Genomic DNA, 21175 nt, shown 5'->3' with positions numbered 1-21175 from the left:
CCCTTAATCGTTCGTACCCACCAACACAGGAATCAGAAAAACAGTTGAGGGCTTTAGTACGCGACATGAGAGTGTATGGATCTGTCGTCCGGTGTTCACAAACATGCTGTCTAACTCATTCATTTTATTTTTTGAATGAACAATGGCACATTTCTTAAATTTCTCCGGATATCTTTTTTGATTCCCGACTTACTCTGATTCATATTTCCATGTTATATCAAATCAACTAAGTCAAACTCAGTAAATCAAAGTCAAATAGAAACATTTTTCAATCCTATTCGAAGATATAGTATTGTTCCATTAATTTGTAATAAAACATCTTGTGCCTATTCGTTACCGGATGTTGGCAATCCATAAGCCGATCTCACTTTTATCAATGTGTCCTAAAAATAGTTCTGCAGTTGTTGCTTTGTAACAAGATCTAGTTTTTAACATATGTTATCCATCATTTTCTGCTTTTTTTTCTTCAGTCTGCTGATCTTGCCTTGCAGCATCTCGTATAACACTCAGATTGCGCACGACATGGCCATTTTCTTTTTCTTAATAGTGAAAAGAAGCTTCGGTGCTCTACCAATAAATAAAATTGAGATCAGCTTTCACAATAACCGTAGCATTCATCATATGATTCTTCCTTTCAAGATAATCTGAGAATTTGACCGGTATAGGTACTTCTGTGATTATTTTATGATTCTACCCGTATCAAAAAACAGAAAGGATGTAATAATCGACAACCCGTAATTTTCTAGCACTTTTTTTTAATAAATGCAGCTCTGGCTTTTCAAAGTTTTCCTGATTTCAATTACTGGCACCACTATGCATTTAAATTATGCCAAGGTAAGTATAAGGATCAAATCCGGACCAAATCATTTTCAAAGGCGAATTATGATCAGACTTCCTACTAATTAATATGAATAGGGTGCTCTTTGAATTCAATTGAAGGCCGTATATTTCACTAACTGTATTGATTTTCTCTATAATAAGGTAAAAGTATGAATAATAAATTCATAATTTGCATATATTATTGCAAGTAAATTTACCCATTCCTATGTAAATTCCTAAATATACTTACCAAAGGATTAAAGAATTTTTTTCTGCTATAAGTATATAAACCAAAATGGAGGACGATGCATTAAGCAAAATTCAAAATGGGGATTATAAGGAAAAATGCATTATAATGCATTGAATTAAAATGGGGATTATAAGGAATGAAATATTTAGAGAGTAGAAATGAATCAAAATAAACGCACGCATTTTCTTCCTTGCAAACTTCTACGAAGAAGCAGCTACCCTCACTGCATACATATCACACAAACGAATAAAATTTAAAGTAAGACTGGTAGAGCAAACTGATCAAGTATTTTAAAAACTTTATGATACACTTCCTAGTTAAGTAATCGATTATTATTTGCATATCTTATTGTTATACAGGTGGAACAAATATTACGGTACAGCTCCAGAAAACCTTGTTAACAATCTATTATTTTTACTTTCCTTGCAACATAGCTCTAGAGCTATGCTGCAAGAATTGACGTTTTTTGACCCAGGGACCTGAAAAAAAAAAAAAGTCGTGCATATGGGACAATTTGTTGGTAAACGTTTGGGGCAATATCTCTAAGGGGGAAGATAATCTTTTGGGGTGAATTTTCTTAAAAAAGAAAAAGCAAACATAACCCCACTCTATATTAGGCTTAGTACATGATTATCTTGCCATATTTTTTTTTTTTAATTTGTTTTAAAACTTCCCTTTTCCCAAAAATCAAAAAGCTATATTTTTATTTATTGTATGCTTTTTAACTGAATGTTTTATGCCTTCCTAGGCATAGAAGTAATGCAAGCGACCAAAAAAAGAAAATACTTTGGGGACAATATTGGTGGTGGGGAGACGTTCAAAGTTTCAAAATATCGATTTTTAAAAAAAATTTTAAAACCTTTTTGAGATTTTTTCATTATCATTATATTTCCATTACGAAAGAATAAATAATCACTGCCAGAAAAAGTATATATTATAAGTCATATTTTTATTTAAATGAGTCTTACATTATGAAAAAAAAAAGAGCAACTAACGTTTTCGAATTAACGGGATTAAAACAGTATTCTTCCATCAAGATGTCTGCATTGTAAGTCCAATATCTAAATTTATTAGCGTAATTTCGTACTACATTCCAATCATAAAAAGTAATTTCTTAAAATTCTACTTTTGGTTGCAATTTATCTTGTAAATTGCCTAAATATTTTTAAAAAGCTTTACAAATATTTCAATTGACAATTCATTTATTCTTGCAAATGGATTACGAACGACCATCTGCATGGGTAGAAAATGTCTAAATATATATATATATATATATATATATATATATATATATATTGTTTTTATTGTAGTTGTTCTACATCTTCACAGTTACAGTTTGTCTCTTCCGGGAATGAAACAAAATTTCTCATAACGAATTTCTACTATCAAAAAAATTGCAGAACGGTATATTACAATTTCTATTATTAAATTATAAGTTTATAAGCTCCTACTGTCGGTTGAAATATAACGTTTTCCGTGATATTCTTTTTGGAATAAAATCTAAACTTTTGCATACCTTTAATGTTAAACGGAAACCCGTTTATAAGGTTTTCTGGAGTTATTTTGTTTGTTGTGAAATCCGATAAAATGGAATTTCATTTATGATAAACAGGAATACAAGTTATAAATACAGTAAAAATATTTAATTTTACTATATTCTGTTTTTCCATTTTCCACAATATAAGGGACCGGGTATTTCAATGAACTTCAATTTTTAAATAAATTTCAAGTACGTAATTTCTAGTTTTCTTTAGGGCAGTAGAATTTTATAATTTTTTTTTTGTTGGAAAAATGTTGCTTATCAAGACAAAGCAATAACAAAAATAAACCGCAATCTTTTATTTGGAAAAAAATGGCAGAATGAAATAATAAGCTATGGACATCGATGAAATCATTATAGTTTAACGAATAGTTAATGAAACGAGAAACTAACATTTAAGTAGAAAATGTTGAACAAAATAAATAGAAGACAACTTTGAATCACTGACGACACCCAACAAGTAAATTCCCTACCATTCTTGTTTGTAAATTTCATTACACGGCCACGTATGAATTCAAATGACCATCCTATACATGCTAATTCTACAGATGTTATGTAAACTTTTTAAAGAAAACTTATACGTGAAAATCAAGAGGCAAGATAAAATTAACATCACGGATTTAGGCTTATCCATTGTTTAATAGATTTGGAATCCTCTACAGATTTTGTTGAGATTCAATTATAACAACCGTGTAATCCAGTGAACGGATGGAATTATATTTTTCAGATCAAACTATTTCTGTGTGTAAATTGATTTTAGACGTATTAAGTAGTTTAACAAGAACTCACACTGTTTATAAGCTTTCTAGTTAATTCAACTTTAACGAATGACGGTTTAACATCGGTATTCAGAATAATGAAGGGTGAGAAAATAATATAAAATTTCTGTTTTCTGGGGACGTATTGAAATACCCCTCACTAATAAAGTTAGAAAAAACTTACAGAAATTATGAAATGCAAATAATCACATCTGACGAGTGACTTCAAAATTTTTGACCTAAATATTTGCAAAATTAGGCCAATTCTTCTTTTTTTTACTTTCCTGGGATAATAGCATCAAGATATAATGTAAGAAGCAAAGAATGGTAATTAGCCAAAAAGTGGGGTACGAATTTTCTTGCATTACTCGAATTTCACGACCCAGATTCCCCAAAAAAAATAATAAAAGTAGGGGAGAATATTTGTAACTACGTACGTACGTGTGTTACCGTGAAACTTAATAACTTTTGACTGGGTAAACCGATTTCGATGACATTTTATATAGATACTGGTTTGTGTATATATGGAACAATCTGTTGGTTAAATTTTGGTTCAATATCTCCAACGAGTAGGGTAGATAGTTTTTTACGTACATGCGTGCATATGATTTTTAAAAAAATGTTTCCCATAATTCCCGCTTTCCCAAAAACTGAAAAGCTACCTTTTATTTATTGCATATTTATTAACCAAATGTTTTTTTATGTCTTACTAGACACAGTAGTAGTGCAAGTGACCCAAATATATACATTAGAGGTGGGAAAGCCGATCAAAAATTAAAAATCACGATATTTTGAGTTTTTTTTTTAAACTTTTTTGGTTTATTCATAATTCACCCCCTCCACCGTTACCAAAAAAGAAATCTCAGGTAACTTTCCATTGATGGTACAATTTCTTAGTGGAATTTTTTTGCTTTTTCCACTTAACATAGTAAGTGTAGAAAAATCAAGAAATCTACTCGGAAGGTAAATTTGCGAGTGCGGAAGCAGAAAAAAATAAAAATACCGATTTTTTTAGTTTTTTTTTTTGGTTTGTTTAAACATATGATGATAATTTTACAATAAAACTTCATCATAAATTACCCCACCCCAAAAAAAAATCTTAAGTAATCTTTTTTCATATAACATAATTTTTTCACTATATAAAAATAAATAATCAATGCCATTTTACATGAAGGAGTTATAACTTTGTTAATTTTTTTTTTGCAAGCTAAAAACGTCAAATTAAAATTCCATAAAACCCATTTGATTTAAAAAATGTAATAAAATCAAATCCAACACACAAGCTACCAACTCAAATTAAATTTTGTGAATTAAATACCATAGTTCCTAAAATGGTATATAAAATATATCCCCACACATATTCATATCCTCAACAATATAAACAGAATTTTTAACGAAAATTAAAGAATTCTTTGAAATTAAATGTTGTCTCTAAATATTAATAAAAAGAAAGATTAAAAATTAATAAAAGACATATAATTTTTACCTCTTATAATTTGTTTTACAAAATTATGTTTGATAAAAGCCTATTTTCTTCCAAGTTTTATCAAAACAATACATATTGCAAACTAAAGAAAAATATCAGATTCGTAAATGAAATTATTATTTAATTCGTAATAAGTCATTTATTTTTCTTCACATTTTGTTATTCGAAATTAGTAAAAATTTGATTCTTTCCCCACGCGTTGAAATGAGGTCATATTGAAATTTTTAAGGTGTTACATCCTTTTATAACTTCATGGTAGTAAATTTGATGGTTTCTTTTGTTTTTGACCCGAAAAATCGAACAAAATAGGTCTGACAACTTACCTCTCTTCACACATCCAACGTAAATATTTTTTTTTTTTTTTTTAGTTTAAAGTACGTACGTACGTTACGAACAGACGTCACGCCGAAATTAGTCAAAATGGATTTTCCGTTGAAATCTGAAAACCGAAATTTCTCGCGATCACAATACTTCCTTTACTTTGTACAAGGAAGTAAAAACACAAAATTAAACTTAACAGAGAAAATATTATGAATTTGTAAAAATTAAAAACATTTGTTTTAGTACAATAAATTTAGACCTTTGGGAAAAATTAGGTTGGCAATACTAACTGTATATTCCGAAAAAAATCGAATACTACTCATCACTGTTGTCATAAAATTGTGGTTATGAGTTAATAATAAACGTTAGGTGGTATAGTTGTTTTTGACTAATTTTGACTGAGTTTAATTATTTTTGAAAATCAAGTTACGTTGGGTTTTTGTGTTTGTTGTTCTCTAAACTGTACCGACATTTTTCCATTTGAATTTAAAAACGTGAGATTCCTGTTTTGAAAAATGGAGCGTAGAATATGTTTTTTTTGGGGTTTTTTTTTTTTTTGTTTAGTGTACAGCTTTTGCGATGGAAGTGCTCTAGTTGCGGAGGAAGAATACAGACTTAGGTATCCTGGACAAGTACTTGCAAACCATAAAGTATTTTGTAAAATCTTAATAATCTTCGAAAAGGGTACACTTCCCAGCGCTTACATTTCATCTGATTGTAAAATAGAGGAACTGAAATCCGAGCGAAATTTTTCGCCAACCATTACTTGACAACAAAGCGTTTTTAGATATATGTTTATGTGAACTTTTTCCCTTGTGCATTTGAATCAGTTACCAAATTATTTATCTTTCCTCCTGAATCATCCAGTAAAATATACAAATTATCACTACCTCTCAAAATGCACTGAATCTTCATTTATGTGAAAAATGTTGTACTGTAGATTCATTTATAGTAAGTAATGTGTCTAAGAATCATTACAACACACATTTAATACCTAAAGAACTTATAAATACTGTTTACAATGGGCTCAATTAAGAATCCATAATTGAAATTATATTATAATGAAACAACGATGACTTCCAACAGAAAGAAAATCATTAAAAGATAAATAAAAAAATAATTATTTTAACGGAAATTGTTAATGAAAATAAATTTAAAGAGAATAAATAAGAATTATTTCACAAAATCAGTTAAAGTTTTAGGAATCACGTTATTTCAAGCCTCTCTCCCTCTTAAAGGATTTGTATAGCACTCAAAAATGTTTCTTCACTTCTCTCTCTAATATACGAAATATATACCTTCGTAAATCCTTAAGCCCTTTCCTAAACCGATTAGAATCGCGTGATATTACAACACAGAATAATAGTTTAATTAATATGCAAAGTTATGTAAACTAGTGCCAATTAAAATTTTTTAAAAATTGCGTGTTCTTTTCCACAAGTTCTTATTTCTTATTTTTATTTAATTTATGCTAACCTAGATTTAGAATACGCTAAATTTAATAATGATTTAATAAATAGATTAATAATAACTTCAGCTTTTTTTTTTTAATTACAATTTATCATTACATAGAAATACATTATTCAAGGAGAATAGTTTTCAAATTATAAACAAAACTGTATAAACGGCTGAATAATTTGTATCAACAAAAATTTGCTAACTAAATATCAATTTGAAATACAATTAGAACCAGAAAGACCAATTGAAAAATCAGACAACAAAAATTAGTGAAACACGATCCTAATTTTTTTTTGATGATATCGCCAGATAAGCTTGTGCAATGGATATGAAAGTGAAATTTGTTAGCGTATGAAAAACGCTATGCCTGACCGGGATTCGAACCTGGAACCTCTGGTTGAAACGCCGAGACGCTACTACTCCGCCACGAAAGGTATAGAAATAAAGAAATAAGTAATCATTATCTTTAAAAACTATGAAGCCAAATTTCAGTGATGAATTTATAAAAGTTTGTTTTTTTAATTTCTACAAAATATTAATATTGAAAAGAAATATAATAAATATTACTCTAGGTAGTTTAATGGGCTTCAAACTATTGGAATTAAATCTTAGTAGTCTGAAATAAAATGAACATACATTAATAATTCCAAAGGCTTTGATTTTTAATTGTTATATTACCCAATGGAACTGAACATTAAGCTGTGAGTTGTATACATTATTCTTTTTTTTTATATTTTGAAAATTATAAATTCTTTCAAAATATAAAATTTAATTCAGTTTTTCTTTTTGACTTTAAGTAGCTCATTATTTTTAAAGTTAACAGTAACCGACAAATTTATTTATTTAATAAATGATTATATTTAAAAAAAAATAATCTTTGTAATTAAAATTCGATTAGCCCAGAGATGTTGGAATTTTGGATTTAGGACTGTTATAACATCTAGTTGTGCAATCAAAAGAGGAGGTCGTTTGATTGCAATCGACTGAACCAAAAGTGTCCAAAAATCCCCAAAATCCAATTTTTTGGGATTTTTTCTTAACTGCCGTAACAAGCCCTCATTGAGAGCTTTTCAACGATGTATGATAAGTGGTACTTATTTTCATTGGTTCCAGCGTCATAGCCAAATGAAATTTTAATTAATAAAATATTTGGATATTACAAGGGGACACATCCCCCGAATGCACATCGGTTCGAATCAGACTTATCTCCTTTTTTTAAATTTAAATATATTGACTTATCAATAATTATTATCCTCTGATTGTAAAAAAAATACGAGAAATAATAACTTAATAATTACAATAAAAAAAAATCGTAAAATATCAGAAGTTATTAATGAAATAAAATTTAATGTACTTTTCACTTAAAAAAAAAAGTATGGTAATTTAATATGCGCAGAAGGAAGTCAAGTGGTATTCACATCAGAATTTTTATTAATTTAATTTATATAATATGGATTTTTTTTCTTCTATTTTTTCACAACCATTTACAAATCAACAAATCATTTTAAGTAATTATATAATAAATTACTTAAATTTGTATTCATATTTTATTATGTTATTAAATCAATGTAACTCTTAAATAAGTGGTAAAAATTACAAATTTTAAAAACCCACGAAGCTGTTTTCAAGAAACATATCTACTGCAGTGCCCCCTGGTGGCCTATAACCGTAAAACTAATCTAAGAACCTGCTCTGAGGTAATACCAAAGTAATGCAAAAAACCGCATCAAAGTCGACTCCACCGTTTCAGAGAAACACATTTACTGTAGAGCCCCTTGGTGGCCTATAACCGTAAAACATGTCAAGAACCTTCTATGAAGTGATACCTGCTATACAATGCAAAAAACCGCATCGGCCCAGTAGTTTTTGAAAAAAATGGTAACACACACATACACAATCTCTTACGCCAAACGCATATACCGTCCACGTTCCGTCGTGGGTAAAAGTATATTTTAATTTAAAAAAAAAAAAATATATATATATATATATATATATATTTAAAAAAATATATATATAGAGTTGGCTCCGCATAAAGATAGAACAATGTTTTAATATGTCTCCAGAAGCACAAAAATTTAGATTAATGAGTATCAAACATTATTATTTTGAGTAGAAAATGAATGGTTACCTACAACGGAAAATAACTGTAATATTTATGGAGATGAGCTAGATTTATTCCAAAATAATTGTGGTCCTTTTAAATACAAATGTTTATCATTAATTTTCAATTTAAATAAATTATTCATTTTTTAATGTGAAACCACAGTAAAGTATCTATTTTATTTTCTTTAGTTGAAATTTGCGGTGCATCACTATTTTTTAGTAACTGTAGTTAAGTTTATTATTTTTCTTTCAATTTTTAGATCTTATATATATATTTTTTTATTTCTTTGCGTAACTTGTATACTTTCGATGTGGTGTTTGAAACATAAAAATAAAACTATTAATAAAAAAGATTCTAAAAAAAATCAAAACGAATTTGAAAGTAATATTAAGTAATTATTACAAAATACTTATTGAGTATGTCTATCTAGACAAGGAAATTTATATTACATTTAAAAAAAGTTACTTTGCCATGCGTCCTTCTAAGATATATGGGTCGTAATAATACGTCTTTTTAAAATTAAAGCGACATTTATTCTTTCAGTTTTTTTTTTTTTTTTTTTTTTTAAAGAAATACTAAAGGAAAGATTTGTACAATATAAAGCAAATCAATATACGAAAATATTTACAATATTTGAAAAAAGAATGTATATTACAACAATTTGAAAAGGATAGAAAAAAACTAACAAAAAACAATGAATTTTAAAAACAAACCTTAAAAATGTTATTTAAATAACAAGGAGATTCGTTAAAAAAAAATTCGGATCAAAAAAAAGATATAAATAAATTTTCAAGATAATAGGATATAAATAAATACCATTAAACCGATTCAAATATAGGCTTTCTACCTAAAGAAGAGAATAATTAAATAAAATCCTACCTTTTTTTTAATGAAACAAAAACCATATAAAAGGATTACTTGAAATGGGTGGATAAACAAATAAATAAACAAACAAACAAAATATCATGGGCTTGTTTTTGAAAGCTCCGTGGTTTCGTGGTTTGTATTCATTCAATCACTGGATCTATGTATTAGTAAATATTATACATACATATATTTTTTTTTTTGGTACACGGATTTTCATGATAGATAGGATTGGTTAACAATCATTTTACTGTAGAATAACATACAACCTACAAACGTTATCTCTTCACTTTAAATACGAGATCAGAAATTATTTTGATGAAGTGGGAAATGATGAGTTAAAGGGGACAGAACGACTGGAGGGGTTAGACTGATAAAGAAGAGGTAGTAATGGGTTTGGGCTGTATTTTCAATAAAACACAACGGTCCGATATCACCAATTAATCGATTGGAAATGGAATGAGAATAATGTGTTCGATATTGTAAAACAAAACAAGAAGAAAGAAAAAACCCAAAACAGATGTTCCAGTTGGCTGTCATATTTTTTTTTTAATAAAATCTTTTTTTTATGCTTTATCATTTTAAATACCTTATTTTCTAATACTCACCACCAATTTTTCACAACATAAAGATTAAAAGAGTAACAAAAAACCAATGTGGTTTCGTTAAATATTTAAAACATTGGGTAAAACGAATAAATATAATTTAGATTTATTAACTGATATTTTTAGAAATTCAAATTAATCATTGAACAACTTGAGTATTTAATACTATACAGTATTAAACAATAATTTAATAATAATTGTTGATTTAATAATTTAAACTGTTATAAATTCTATATAACTTAAATGTTATATTTTAAATAAACAAGTTAGAAGACTGAAATCAAAATTTCATTTGAAAATAAAAAGTTGAAATCTTTGGCTCAGTACAGGAAAACAGAAACCAGAGAATGGGGAAATAGAAATTTAACCATTTAACGAACCAGACATCATTACTGTGATAAAAATGATTAAATAAGGCAGCTGTAATATATTTTAAGAAGAGAATACATGTGTTAAAGCTGTATTACACAAAAAATTCAGTTATGTTCTATACAATTAACGAATAAATTAACGTTACCTAAACAGAGAAGATAAAATAAAATCGGACAGGAACTGAAGTAGCTTTGGAGAAAATACCTGATAAAAAAACTCCCTTTCGGCACGCCGGAAGGCGGAGAAAGGATTTCACCGGTGCTAAGTAGATTATAAAATAGATTTACACCTTAAAGTTAAGAAAACTTTAATTTACAATGGTTGCATGTGAAAAAATATTTTACTTGTTTAGCATACGACAATCCCCATCTTACAATTCCAGAAAAACTTTGGTTTCCTGGGAAAAACTTTGGTTGCTGTAAGGGTTGGTCATATCAAAACTTGTTTCACAAAAAGGTTTTAGGTAATGTTTATAGGACTAATGACCACTTTAAACCGATTTGACACTGTGTCTATTAAGGGAGATATGATGGTTTTGTCTTCAAAACCCCATTTTTTCCACCTCCTAAGTCAATGGTTGGTGATATCAAAAAACTTTACTGAAATAAGTTTTAGGCCCTTATTCAAAAAATAGTAGGAAATTTAAACGAATTCGATATTTTACTTAAGAAATTATAGCGATATTTTGTTTATTTCGAATAAGCCTCCCATTATTTCGATTACCATGGTCCGATTTTGGCCGTTAACGAACTCGACCGAGATTTTCGAACGAATTATTTTTGAGGAAAAATTTCAAAGTGATTGGCGCAAAATTACGGCAGTTATCGTGTCCACAAGAAAGTCAAATATAAATATATATAAACTTTTGAGCTGACGGTGGTTTTGAGTTCTGGGGGATGTGAAACGGAAAATATATTGAAATTTTCCAGAAGTCGAATCATGGTATCCATTACAAAAGGTAGTTTTCTTATCAAATCTACCTAAAAAGATGAAATCTCTTACACGTGATGCTGTCATCAATCAACAGTTCGCTCGTTCTATTATTTAAATAAATATGAAAAAATTTTTAAAAATCGCTGGGTAAAATTACTCATAATCGAAACAACACAGGATTTTATATCCTATTTACATATAAGAAGAAAATATAAAATTTTTTCTGGACAGTTGTAATTCTGTTTCAAAAAAATCTGATGTGGACAACACATGAATTCCTTGTAAGCTTATTAGATTACATTTTTTTTTAAATAAGAATTACGTAAAATTTTATTTTTTTAAAAATTTCTGATATTTTTCATATATTTTATTTATTTTTTAACGAATTATTTATTTATCGAAACTTTTTACAATGAGAGGTTAAGAATTATTAATCAATCAATATATTTAAATTAAAAAAAAGTATAAAAAAAGGAGATAAAGTCTGATTCGAACTGATGGGCCTTCCCCTAAGATCCAAATATTTCATTAATTTGTAGAGTTTTATCTCGCTGTAACTATGCAGCCAATGAAAATACATACCACTAATGATATATCGTTGAAAAGCTCTCAATGAGGGCTTATACTGCAGTTAAGAAAATGTCCAAAATCAAATTTCTGTTAATTCTGGGATTTTTGGGCACTTTTGGTTCAGTTGATTGCAATCAAAAGTGGAGGTGCACAACTACATGTTACAACAGTCCTAAATCCGAACTTTTAACATCCTACGGCTAATCGTTTTTGAGTTATGCGAGATATATATGTACGTACAGACGTCATGCCGAACTAGTCAAAATGGATTCAAGGATATTCAAAATGGATATTTCCGTTAAAATCTGCAAACTGAAATTTTTTGCGATCACAATACTGTATTTATTTCGTACAAGGAATAAAAAACAAAAAGTGTAAAAAGTCAAACAAAGTTAATGTTTTAAAGCTTATTTCAACAAAAAAATCTTTACATTCATTCGTAAATAGTTAATGGTATATTTCAAGCATTATAATTGCAACATTATAATTTTCGCTCTTTTCTAAATAAAATTTAAAACGTGATCTATTTCTTATAACCATTTAAAAAAGCAAAAGTATTAGCTATTCTGTAAATGATAATAATTAAACGAAGAAATTATTGGTAAAACCCATACAAAATAGAAAAAATACAAATTTTGAAAAACTATGTAGTTAAAACCATCAATAAAATATTTAAGGAGAAAATAAGTTTATCGTCAATTACAAAATGTAAAGTAATTGATTTAAAAAAAAAAACCATGTAAAATATATTTCATCTACCTGTCTAAGCTTTGCCATAGCATCAGAGGAAATGAATTCTTCTTTATGTATATGACATACAAAGCACATAACTTGATATTGACTTTGACCTCGTTCTTCTTCACCTAACACCAGTGCTTTCAATATCTGCACCTCCTGAAATTATAAAAAAAAAGAAATAAATAAATGGAACAAAAAAAAAATAAAAAATGATTATCGCTTAAACTTAAATGCATAAGAATTTCAAACATAAAATGATTTATAATAACAAACGAATTAAATTAATATTTTCAAGTGCCATAGTTTTGAATTATAATAGTATATTAATTAAATACTTTCATATACAAGCAAGCGTAAAATCCCAAAAAGTATTACTAATACTAACGAGTAAAAACTTGTTACTACTCCAAATGAAAGTACAGTTGTTGATCTGAGGATTCATCCCAAAAGTCAGCCGGAAGGAAGCATATAAATGTAATTAAAAACAATTCCGGTTTAAATAAGAGCTTATGCAAGCCCGTTCTGTTGTCCCACAGCATTGTTTATGATTACATCATTTCGACGATTATGAAAGAAATGAGTGTGATGTAATGCAGGAAACGTTGAACGTATTTTTTTTTTCAAATTTCCAACTCTGCTGTAGAAGTGTTAATTACAAAAATGCTATTATAAATTATTTAAATTATCCAAGGTTGAATAACTACAATAAATTGTGTAGTCAAGTTAAAGTCCTCCCCGTTTAGCTGCAGTAATGGATTGATTCACCGAATTCACTTCTCTGCAGAATGGATTTTACTAAAATAATCGTATTTTATATTGCTTTTCAATTGTACAATATTTTGCATATAATAATTTTAAGAAATAAGTTTCAAGACTGCAGAATGCATTTTAGGAAAATATTTAAATTGGAATATTATACGAACAAAAGGTTGGTAAATATAAAAAGTTTTTTCTTACTTTAAAAAAAAAAAAACTGTATTTACATATATAATTATGTACATCTTGCTTATAATAATAAAACGACAAAAATAGGAAAAGCTATAAAACATAAAAAAAGAAATTTTAGTATAGGAGTACATGTCTGTGCGGTTACAAGTCCCTACTATAAAATGTACAATATTTACTACTATCGTAACTTAAAGCAAACTATATACGCTAAGCTACACATAGTTTCAGGCTTAAGCATAATCAGATTAATAAGAAATATTTCTACTAATCTGATTAGTGGAAATATTAGTAGTAAACGAGACTGAAGGCTCGTTTCGCCTGTGCTATTCGGCATTTTAAATTGCTCCTGCTTCGTCCATCATTAATAATTCTACTTCCCAAATAACAAAATTCTTCTACCTCCATCATCTTTTCTCCTATTTTCACATTCAGTGGTCCATCTTCGTTATTTCTACCACATTTCATTACTTTTGTGTTTTTCTTGTTTATTTTCATGCGGTAGTTCTTGCGTAGGACTTCATCCATGTAGTTCATTGTTGCTTCTAAATCCTTTTTACTCTCAGCTAGAATTACTATATCATCAGCAAATCGTAGCATCTTTATCTTTTCACCATGTACTGTTACATCGAATCTAAATTGTTTTTTAAAATCATTAACTGCTAGTTCTATGTAAAGATTAAAAAGTAACGGGGATAGGGAACATCCTAGTCGGATTCCCTTTCTTATTACGGCTTCTTTCTTTTCTTATGTTCTTCAATTGTTACTGTTGCTGTTTGGTTCCTGTAAATGTTAGCAATTGTTCTTCTATCTCTGTATTTAAACCCTAATTTTTTTTTTAAATTCTTAACATTTTATTCAAGTCTACGTTATCGAATGCCTTTTCTAGGTCTATAAATGCCAAGAATGTTGGTTATTTTTTTCTTTAATCTTCCTTTTGCTTTTAATCAGAGCGCTAAAATTGCTTCCCTTGCAATCAGGAAAAGTATAGGGACTTTTCCTGATACCAAATTGGTCTTCTCCTAACACTTCCTCCACTCTCTTCTCAATTCTTCTGTACAGAATTCTAGTTAAATATAAACCTCCAAATTATATAAACCACATGTGACAGTATAAGCCTCCAAATTGCAAATAGGAATTCATTAATAAAAATTAACTTTATAAAAAATTGAACTGAAAAATCTTGCGGAATTCGTGCCAGATATTAATAAATCATGATGCTAATCCTTTAGTCAGATTTTGTATTCTTTGAATTAATCTTACATTAAAGTCGGCAATGATATTAAATAAAATAAAAAAATACTTACTGTAAAACCTATAATGAGTAAGTAATATATATAACTGTATGATCGTAAGAAAGTGTAAGTGTGAAAATGATTCGCATACAGCTCTGTTAGTATTAGAACCATAATAAAGTACAAGAACTAGATCGCCATTAGGGTCACAAAACAAGGAGATAAATGCTCTTCAGACTGAATTACACAAACGTTTTTGCTGCGGGAACAATTAAAACGATTAAGAATTATCACTAATTATTTCCATAATTTTGAGCCTATGAAGTATTATACCAGATTACCATTTATTTACATATTAGTAACAATAAAAAATATGCATAGAAATATATAACGTTAAATATAATTAAAATAATATGAAACCTAAACATCTTGACAAATAACAAATAACGTAACGAAATATTAAGTGAATTAACGAAATCATCAAATGAACGAGTTAGTAAATTATTTTTATCGTAAATAAATGGAAAAACCTACATAATTTTAATTGCGGAATCTGTTAAACCAAAAATAATATTTTTTATTAAACTGCCTTACATAAGAAAAATACTCTAAAAACATTTAATTATTCATAAAACTAAATACGCATTAAAAAACACATATTCAATATTTTGACAAGATTTTTTAGCATAATTTAAAACAAATGCTACTTTCAGTTGCTTTTTTTATAATTTCAGTAGAAGTTTCAAACAGTTTCACCCAAAAACTGCTTTTGGAGTAAGCTGGGAAAACCTAATTTTTTTTTAAAACTAAGTTGGTAATGAACGAACTATTATAATAAAATATCCCATAAAAATAATTTACAAATGATTAATAAAAATATCCTATACAAATAATTAATAAAATAAAGTAATAAATTCAGAAAAAAAAATCAACACTATTTTAAATAAAGAAAGAGAAGCAACTCCGCAAATAATGGAAAATTTTATACTTGGACAGCATAAAAGGATAATTGTTACAAATTACTTTAGATTACGGGTTTGATTACAACAACGACTCGTTTAATTGTCTTCTAATTGTAGTACATCTTTTGTTAAAAGATTAAAATGCAGATATAGCAGTTGGGTATTTAAAATTGATTACCAAGACATTTTGTAAGGTAAATTAAGACAAAATGTTTTACAAATCAGCATAAAAGTTTATAGCCTTGAATTGCTTTATTTTTCTTTACATAATAAATTGAAGCCAAATATTAATTAACACAGTTCAAAATACTTTCAATTTTTAATATTTAAAAAAACTTTTCAGATTTTCCTAGAAAAATTCAATTTAAAACCTAGTAGCTGAAACAAAATAATTATCGCTGATAAGCAGTTCCTTCTCTATGATTCTGGAGGATACAAGTTCAAACATAAGTAACAGTCTGTTACTGTACGTTTTGATTTAATATGTATACACACACAGAGATATACCGGCAGCATATACGCAATATCTATTTCCTTTACCCTCTCACAATGAGCTAAGCAAGTAGAAACAATATTTGAGCGATTTGCTAGACGTCTATTGACAAAGCTCTCTTGAACAGCAGGTTGGGGATGATTGTTGATCTGATAACTGGCTTATTGCAAACTATGACATCCGTTCGCTGTATACCATACCATCATTTCTATTGCACTATTAGCAATGTAAATATTACTTCAAACTCTGCAGGTAGGACAACTGCGCAAGTACGTGTTTACGCTTTCTAAAATTTGATAAGCAATAACTATTGAACGTAATTATTGAACACATAACTATTAGTATAACTGGTAGTGGTAGCTTATTATAACTATAGATAGTCAATGCCTATGAGGAAGCTAATTTCCCTACCGCCAAAATCTAGAGTTAATCTCTGAAAAATAAAGTAAAAGAGTAACCGGTTTGTGTGTGTGTGTGTGCGCGCACGCGACCGTGTGTGTAATCCATTCTAAAATCAAGTAATATAAATAACAACGGTAAATATCTAACAGAAACAGAAAATAAATTGTCACACTATTAAATGTTATTACTTAAATACAACATGAAAGAAAAATATGATTATTCATTACTGATTAAGGAGAAAATAAATCACATGATTACACATTATTACAAATTGGTGTAATGAAATTTAGAACTGGTAATATAATATCCATTCAACTGAAATTGCTGATCGGAATGTACAGTAGATGGATAGATATTCCAAACAGGGGAAATAATATTAACAAAACAACGCCATAATGAAATTATACCATCAATAGTTATATGTAATGGTAATGATATCAAATTACCTACACCTACTAGAATTCCTCTGTAATGGTAATGATATCAAATTACCTACACCTACTAGAATTCCTCTATCTCAATGGGGTCAGTAATTATAAACATTCTAAATTTAGTGAACACATTTATATACATTAAATTTTATTAATTAATTATCACCATCTTTAAAAATAAATTTTTATTTATAAAACTGTAATGGTATATGAATATATTTATATTAGTCGACTATAATATAAATCTACACATTATTATCGTCCAAACTTATCAGTTTGAACTCGTTTCGTAATAAAGAGTAAAATTGAGGGTTTTCCTTATTTCATTCACATGAACTATGTAAATTTTTTGTTAACCGAATTTTTTTGATTACATAAAAAAAAGTAACTTTTTAGATTACTTTTTAATATCCATCTATTTTACGAGAGGTTATCTCTAAAGTAAAGACAGATTTATTATAAAAAAATGTATTCTGAAAAATGTATAAATATATTTCATTACTCTTAAATTACATATCTTATACTACTTCTCTGTATATTCACCACACGAATTAAGACATTTATCGTAGCGATGCACCAACTTCAATAAACCCACGTCGTATTCTTCTGCCGCCAGTCCATTTAGCCACTGATTAAAAGCATTTTCAAGTTCATCGTCACCCGCGAATTGCTTACCACTCAAAAATTCTTTCAATTTCCCAAACAAATGGTAATCAGAAGGAGCTGTTGTGTCCGGACTACAAGGTGGGAGAGCTTAAATTTCCCCCAAATTCTCTCTGTAAATCACGACTCGGACCTGCAACATGTGGACGTGCATTATCGTGTAGCAGGAGGACGCCGTCGGTCAGCCACCCACGTCGCCAATTTTGAATAGCGCGCCGTAACTAACGTAGAGTTTCGCAGTAGGCTTCTGCATTTATAGTCGTTCCAAGTGGCATGAAATTGATCAGTAGTATGCCAAACCGATCCCAAAAGACTATGGTCATTAGCTTGCGTCCAAATGCTGTGGCTTGACCTATGTTGGTGACTGAGAATGAATTGAATTAAGGAACTCATCAGGTTTTTTCTGTATAGCGCATCAAAAATTCCAAAGTAGATCCCACTCGGATTTTTTGTGACGTTCCGATAAGACGTGCGGCACCCAACGTGCACAAGCTTTTTGAAACCTTAATGGTCATCAACAATGCGACCGACAACAGCCAGCTCTTAAAACATCAAGAAAAACATGGGCCAGGTCGGAAATCGTCTGACGATCTTTTCCGATTTCATCATCGATGCTTTTCATCAAATCCTCCCCGAGGATCTCCCCGAACGTTCTTCATCATGCACATTAATTAATATTTCTAAACCAATACACCATTTTCGGACGTTTCTTTCATTCCTCACATTATCATCGTACACAGCATCCAACTGCCAATGAATTTCAGCCGGCTTAACGTTCTGATGGTTTAAAAAAACGTATTACTCCACGTATTTCACAGACGACGACAACATCGATTTTCCTATTCATTTTATAACAAACTCACACGTAGTAAAAGAGACAACGCGACAACTTACAGAGAACAATGCAGTGTGTACATTACTATCGTCGCCATGAACGCCACAGGTTCGCCAACTTTAAGGAGAGAAATTTCCCAGCGGTCTTTACTTTAGAGATATCCCTCGTAGTTCGGTATTAAACGCACGCAAAATTTTTAAAATATGCCTAATATTGAAATTTTTCGAATTCTCTTCTAGTTTTAGTGTTTTGGGCCGGTAGTTACATACAGTTATCCACCACTATGCAAATTAATATTTATTAGAATCGGTACATATTAGTTTTTAAAATGTAATCTTTATTACAACAGAGAAGATGTGATGTTAAAATCTTAAACTTGATTCGTAGAAAGTTCTTTCAAAGCTTGTTGTGGAAAGGAAAATGCAATGTAACGATCATAATATAATGATTAAAAGCTACTGTACCACAATGCACATAAAATAATCATTTTCTTATGAAAATTGGTATATCGTGTAGCATTTACTGACGTAATATATTTAATAGAATTTTTTTTTGAAAAATATCAATTCATCCTGCAACATTATATTCTTTTTTTTTTAATTGATAACATTTTCTTAATACGCTTAAATAAATGAAAAAAAAAAGATGGGTCATAAAATGCCTAAATTAGCTTAAAAGAATGAGACGAGTTTAATTATTAAGCAGTTAACTAACAAAAGTTAGAATATTTTTAAGTGCTTTTCACAAGGATGAAAATTGTAGTAAGGTAAAACCTAATCAAAAATGGCTATTTCTCGTTATTTTTCTTTTAATATTTGAAGAAAAATTTTCGCAATAGAATTTAGAACCTTCATAAATTAATGAACATGTGACAGGAATTAAATAAAATCACTTGATATTTTTTACCTTTATTATAAAGCGTATTTTGTTTTCATATAACATGACTTAAATATTGCTGTAATACCGACGTAACTAAAAATAAAGACACGTTTTGCAACTGTAGTCAAAGAACCGTACGGTAGTATAATGTATATTACAAGATTTTTACTTATTATTAGCTAATAAATTAAAACTTAATGTTCAGAAATTAAAACATATGTTCGGATTGAATCAAACATCCAGTGTATATAAATTTAAAGAATAGCATAACGGTGTCCAACAATCAATAGCATTATATAAAGTTAAGATATAATTAATTTTGTAGAAAACTGGCAATAAAAAAAAATTAATTTTAAGTTGAGTATTAAATGGTAGTCTAAAGTTCTTTTCCCTTCGAATAATAAATTAACATTTAAATATTTATTAGGGAGTGAATTTATTGATCACTTATCCAGTAACGTAGCATGTTACTTATACTATAAACAGAAATAGGAAAACAATTTTAAAAGAAAATATCTTTTTATGAACTTTTCCTTTGTTTTATTAACGGGATTATTAATTAATAAAAATATACATAAAATAATAAAAATACAAAGCAGTATTTCGATCATTAAAAAGATATAAATACGTATATTTACGTACTTCTTAGATAAGGAGAGATAGGAGATGTTCTACCAACATCAACCTCAGAGATATAATGCTATAACATATCAGCACTACTTTCTTGGAGATCTTTATATTTAAGGAAGATGACATAAAAGAGAAAATTTGAGTGTGTGTGTGTGTGTGTGTGTGCGCGTGTGTGTGTGTCAGTGTGTAAAACACAAGCATATAGAAAAGGATTTTGGAATCGGAGATTCTTTGATGGCCTGTCAGCCCAACTGTCTACCGCAACACTCTCTACATCACAGCCATCATTCTGTTTTCTTTTTCATTCATCTCCCTCTTTCATAGCCTTTTCCGATTGATTGACGCCCAGCCAGTAATATTGGAATGGCGTAAGCGTAAACACATACGCTACATTTGTTTTTTTGTATAGAAAGAAGCTTACACTATGATACTAACGTTTATTCTTATAATATGAAAAAAGAAAACAAAATACTACGAAAAACGCCTCTTTAAATAAGTGCATTTAATTTTTTTTTTAAATTTGTAAGTTAAAAAGTATTCTTCAACAATCAAATGTTTTATATGAAATAATAAACTTACTTAAATAATAATAAGCATTTACGGGAACTCCTAAAATAATTTCTTTTTCATGTTTTCAGTTTTTAAAATATTCTACCGCAATTGAGTTAAATAAGTTCTATAATAAGGATAAAAAAGGATTTTTTCCAGTTAATCTTCAATTCACATAATAGCTTCTATTGAAAACAATTGAAAAATCCTTGAAATGAAAAATCAATTCATATCATTATCATAAATTAATCTGTAAATTTCTACGATAAAAAAATTACTCTTTTTTTTTTTTTTTAAATTTTTCAAAACATCTTAGGGTGTAACTACACAATT

At 28.6% G+C, this 21175-nt stretch overlaps 1 protein-coding gene across 2 annotated transcripts in view; it reads right to left on the bottom strand.

Moving 5' to 3' along the window:
• The window catches only part of oaf (BRICHOS-like domain-containing protein out at first), a 701440-nt gene that overhangs the window by 295312 nt on the left and 384953 nt on the right, over window positions 1-21175 (bottom strand). For both annotated transcript variants that reach the window (XM_075368481.1, XM_075368482.1), the window contains exon 3: window positions 12840-12974. In XM_075368481.1, coding sequence (XP_075224596.1) covers window positions 12840-12974 — 135 coding nt within the window. The remainder of the gene's footprint in view (window positions 1-12839; window positions 12975-21175) is intronic.

This window comes from Lycorma delicatula, chromosome 6 (assembly GCF_047948215.1).
Source record: "Lycorma delicatula isolate Av1 chromosome 6, ASM4794821v1, whole genome shotgun sequence".
Lineage (NCBI taxonomy): Eukaryota > Metazoa > Arthropoda > Insecta > Hemiptera > Fulgoridae > Lycorma > Lycorma delicatula.
Note: the sequence above shows the minus strand (reverse complement) of the source record. Positions and strands in the feature narration are given on the sequence as shown.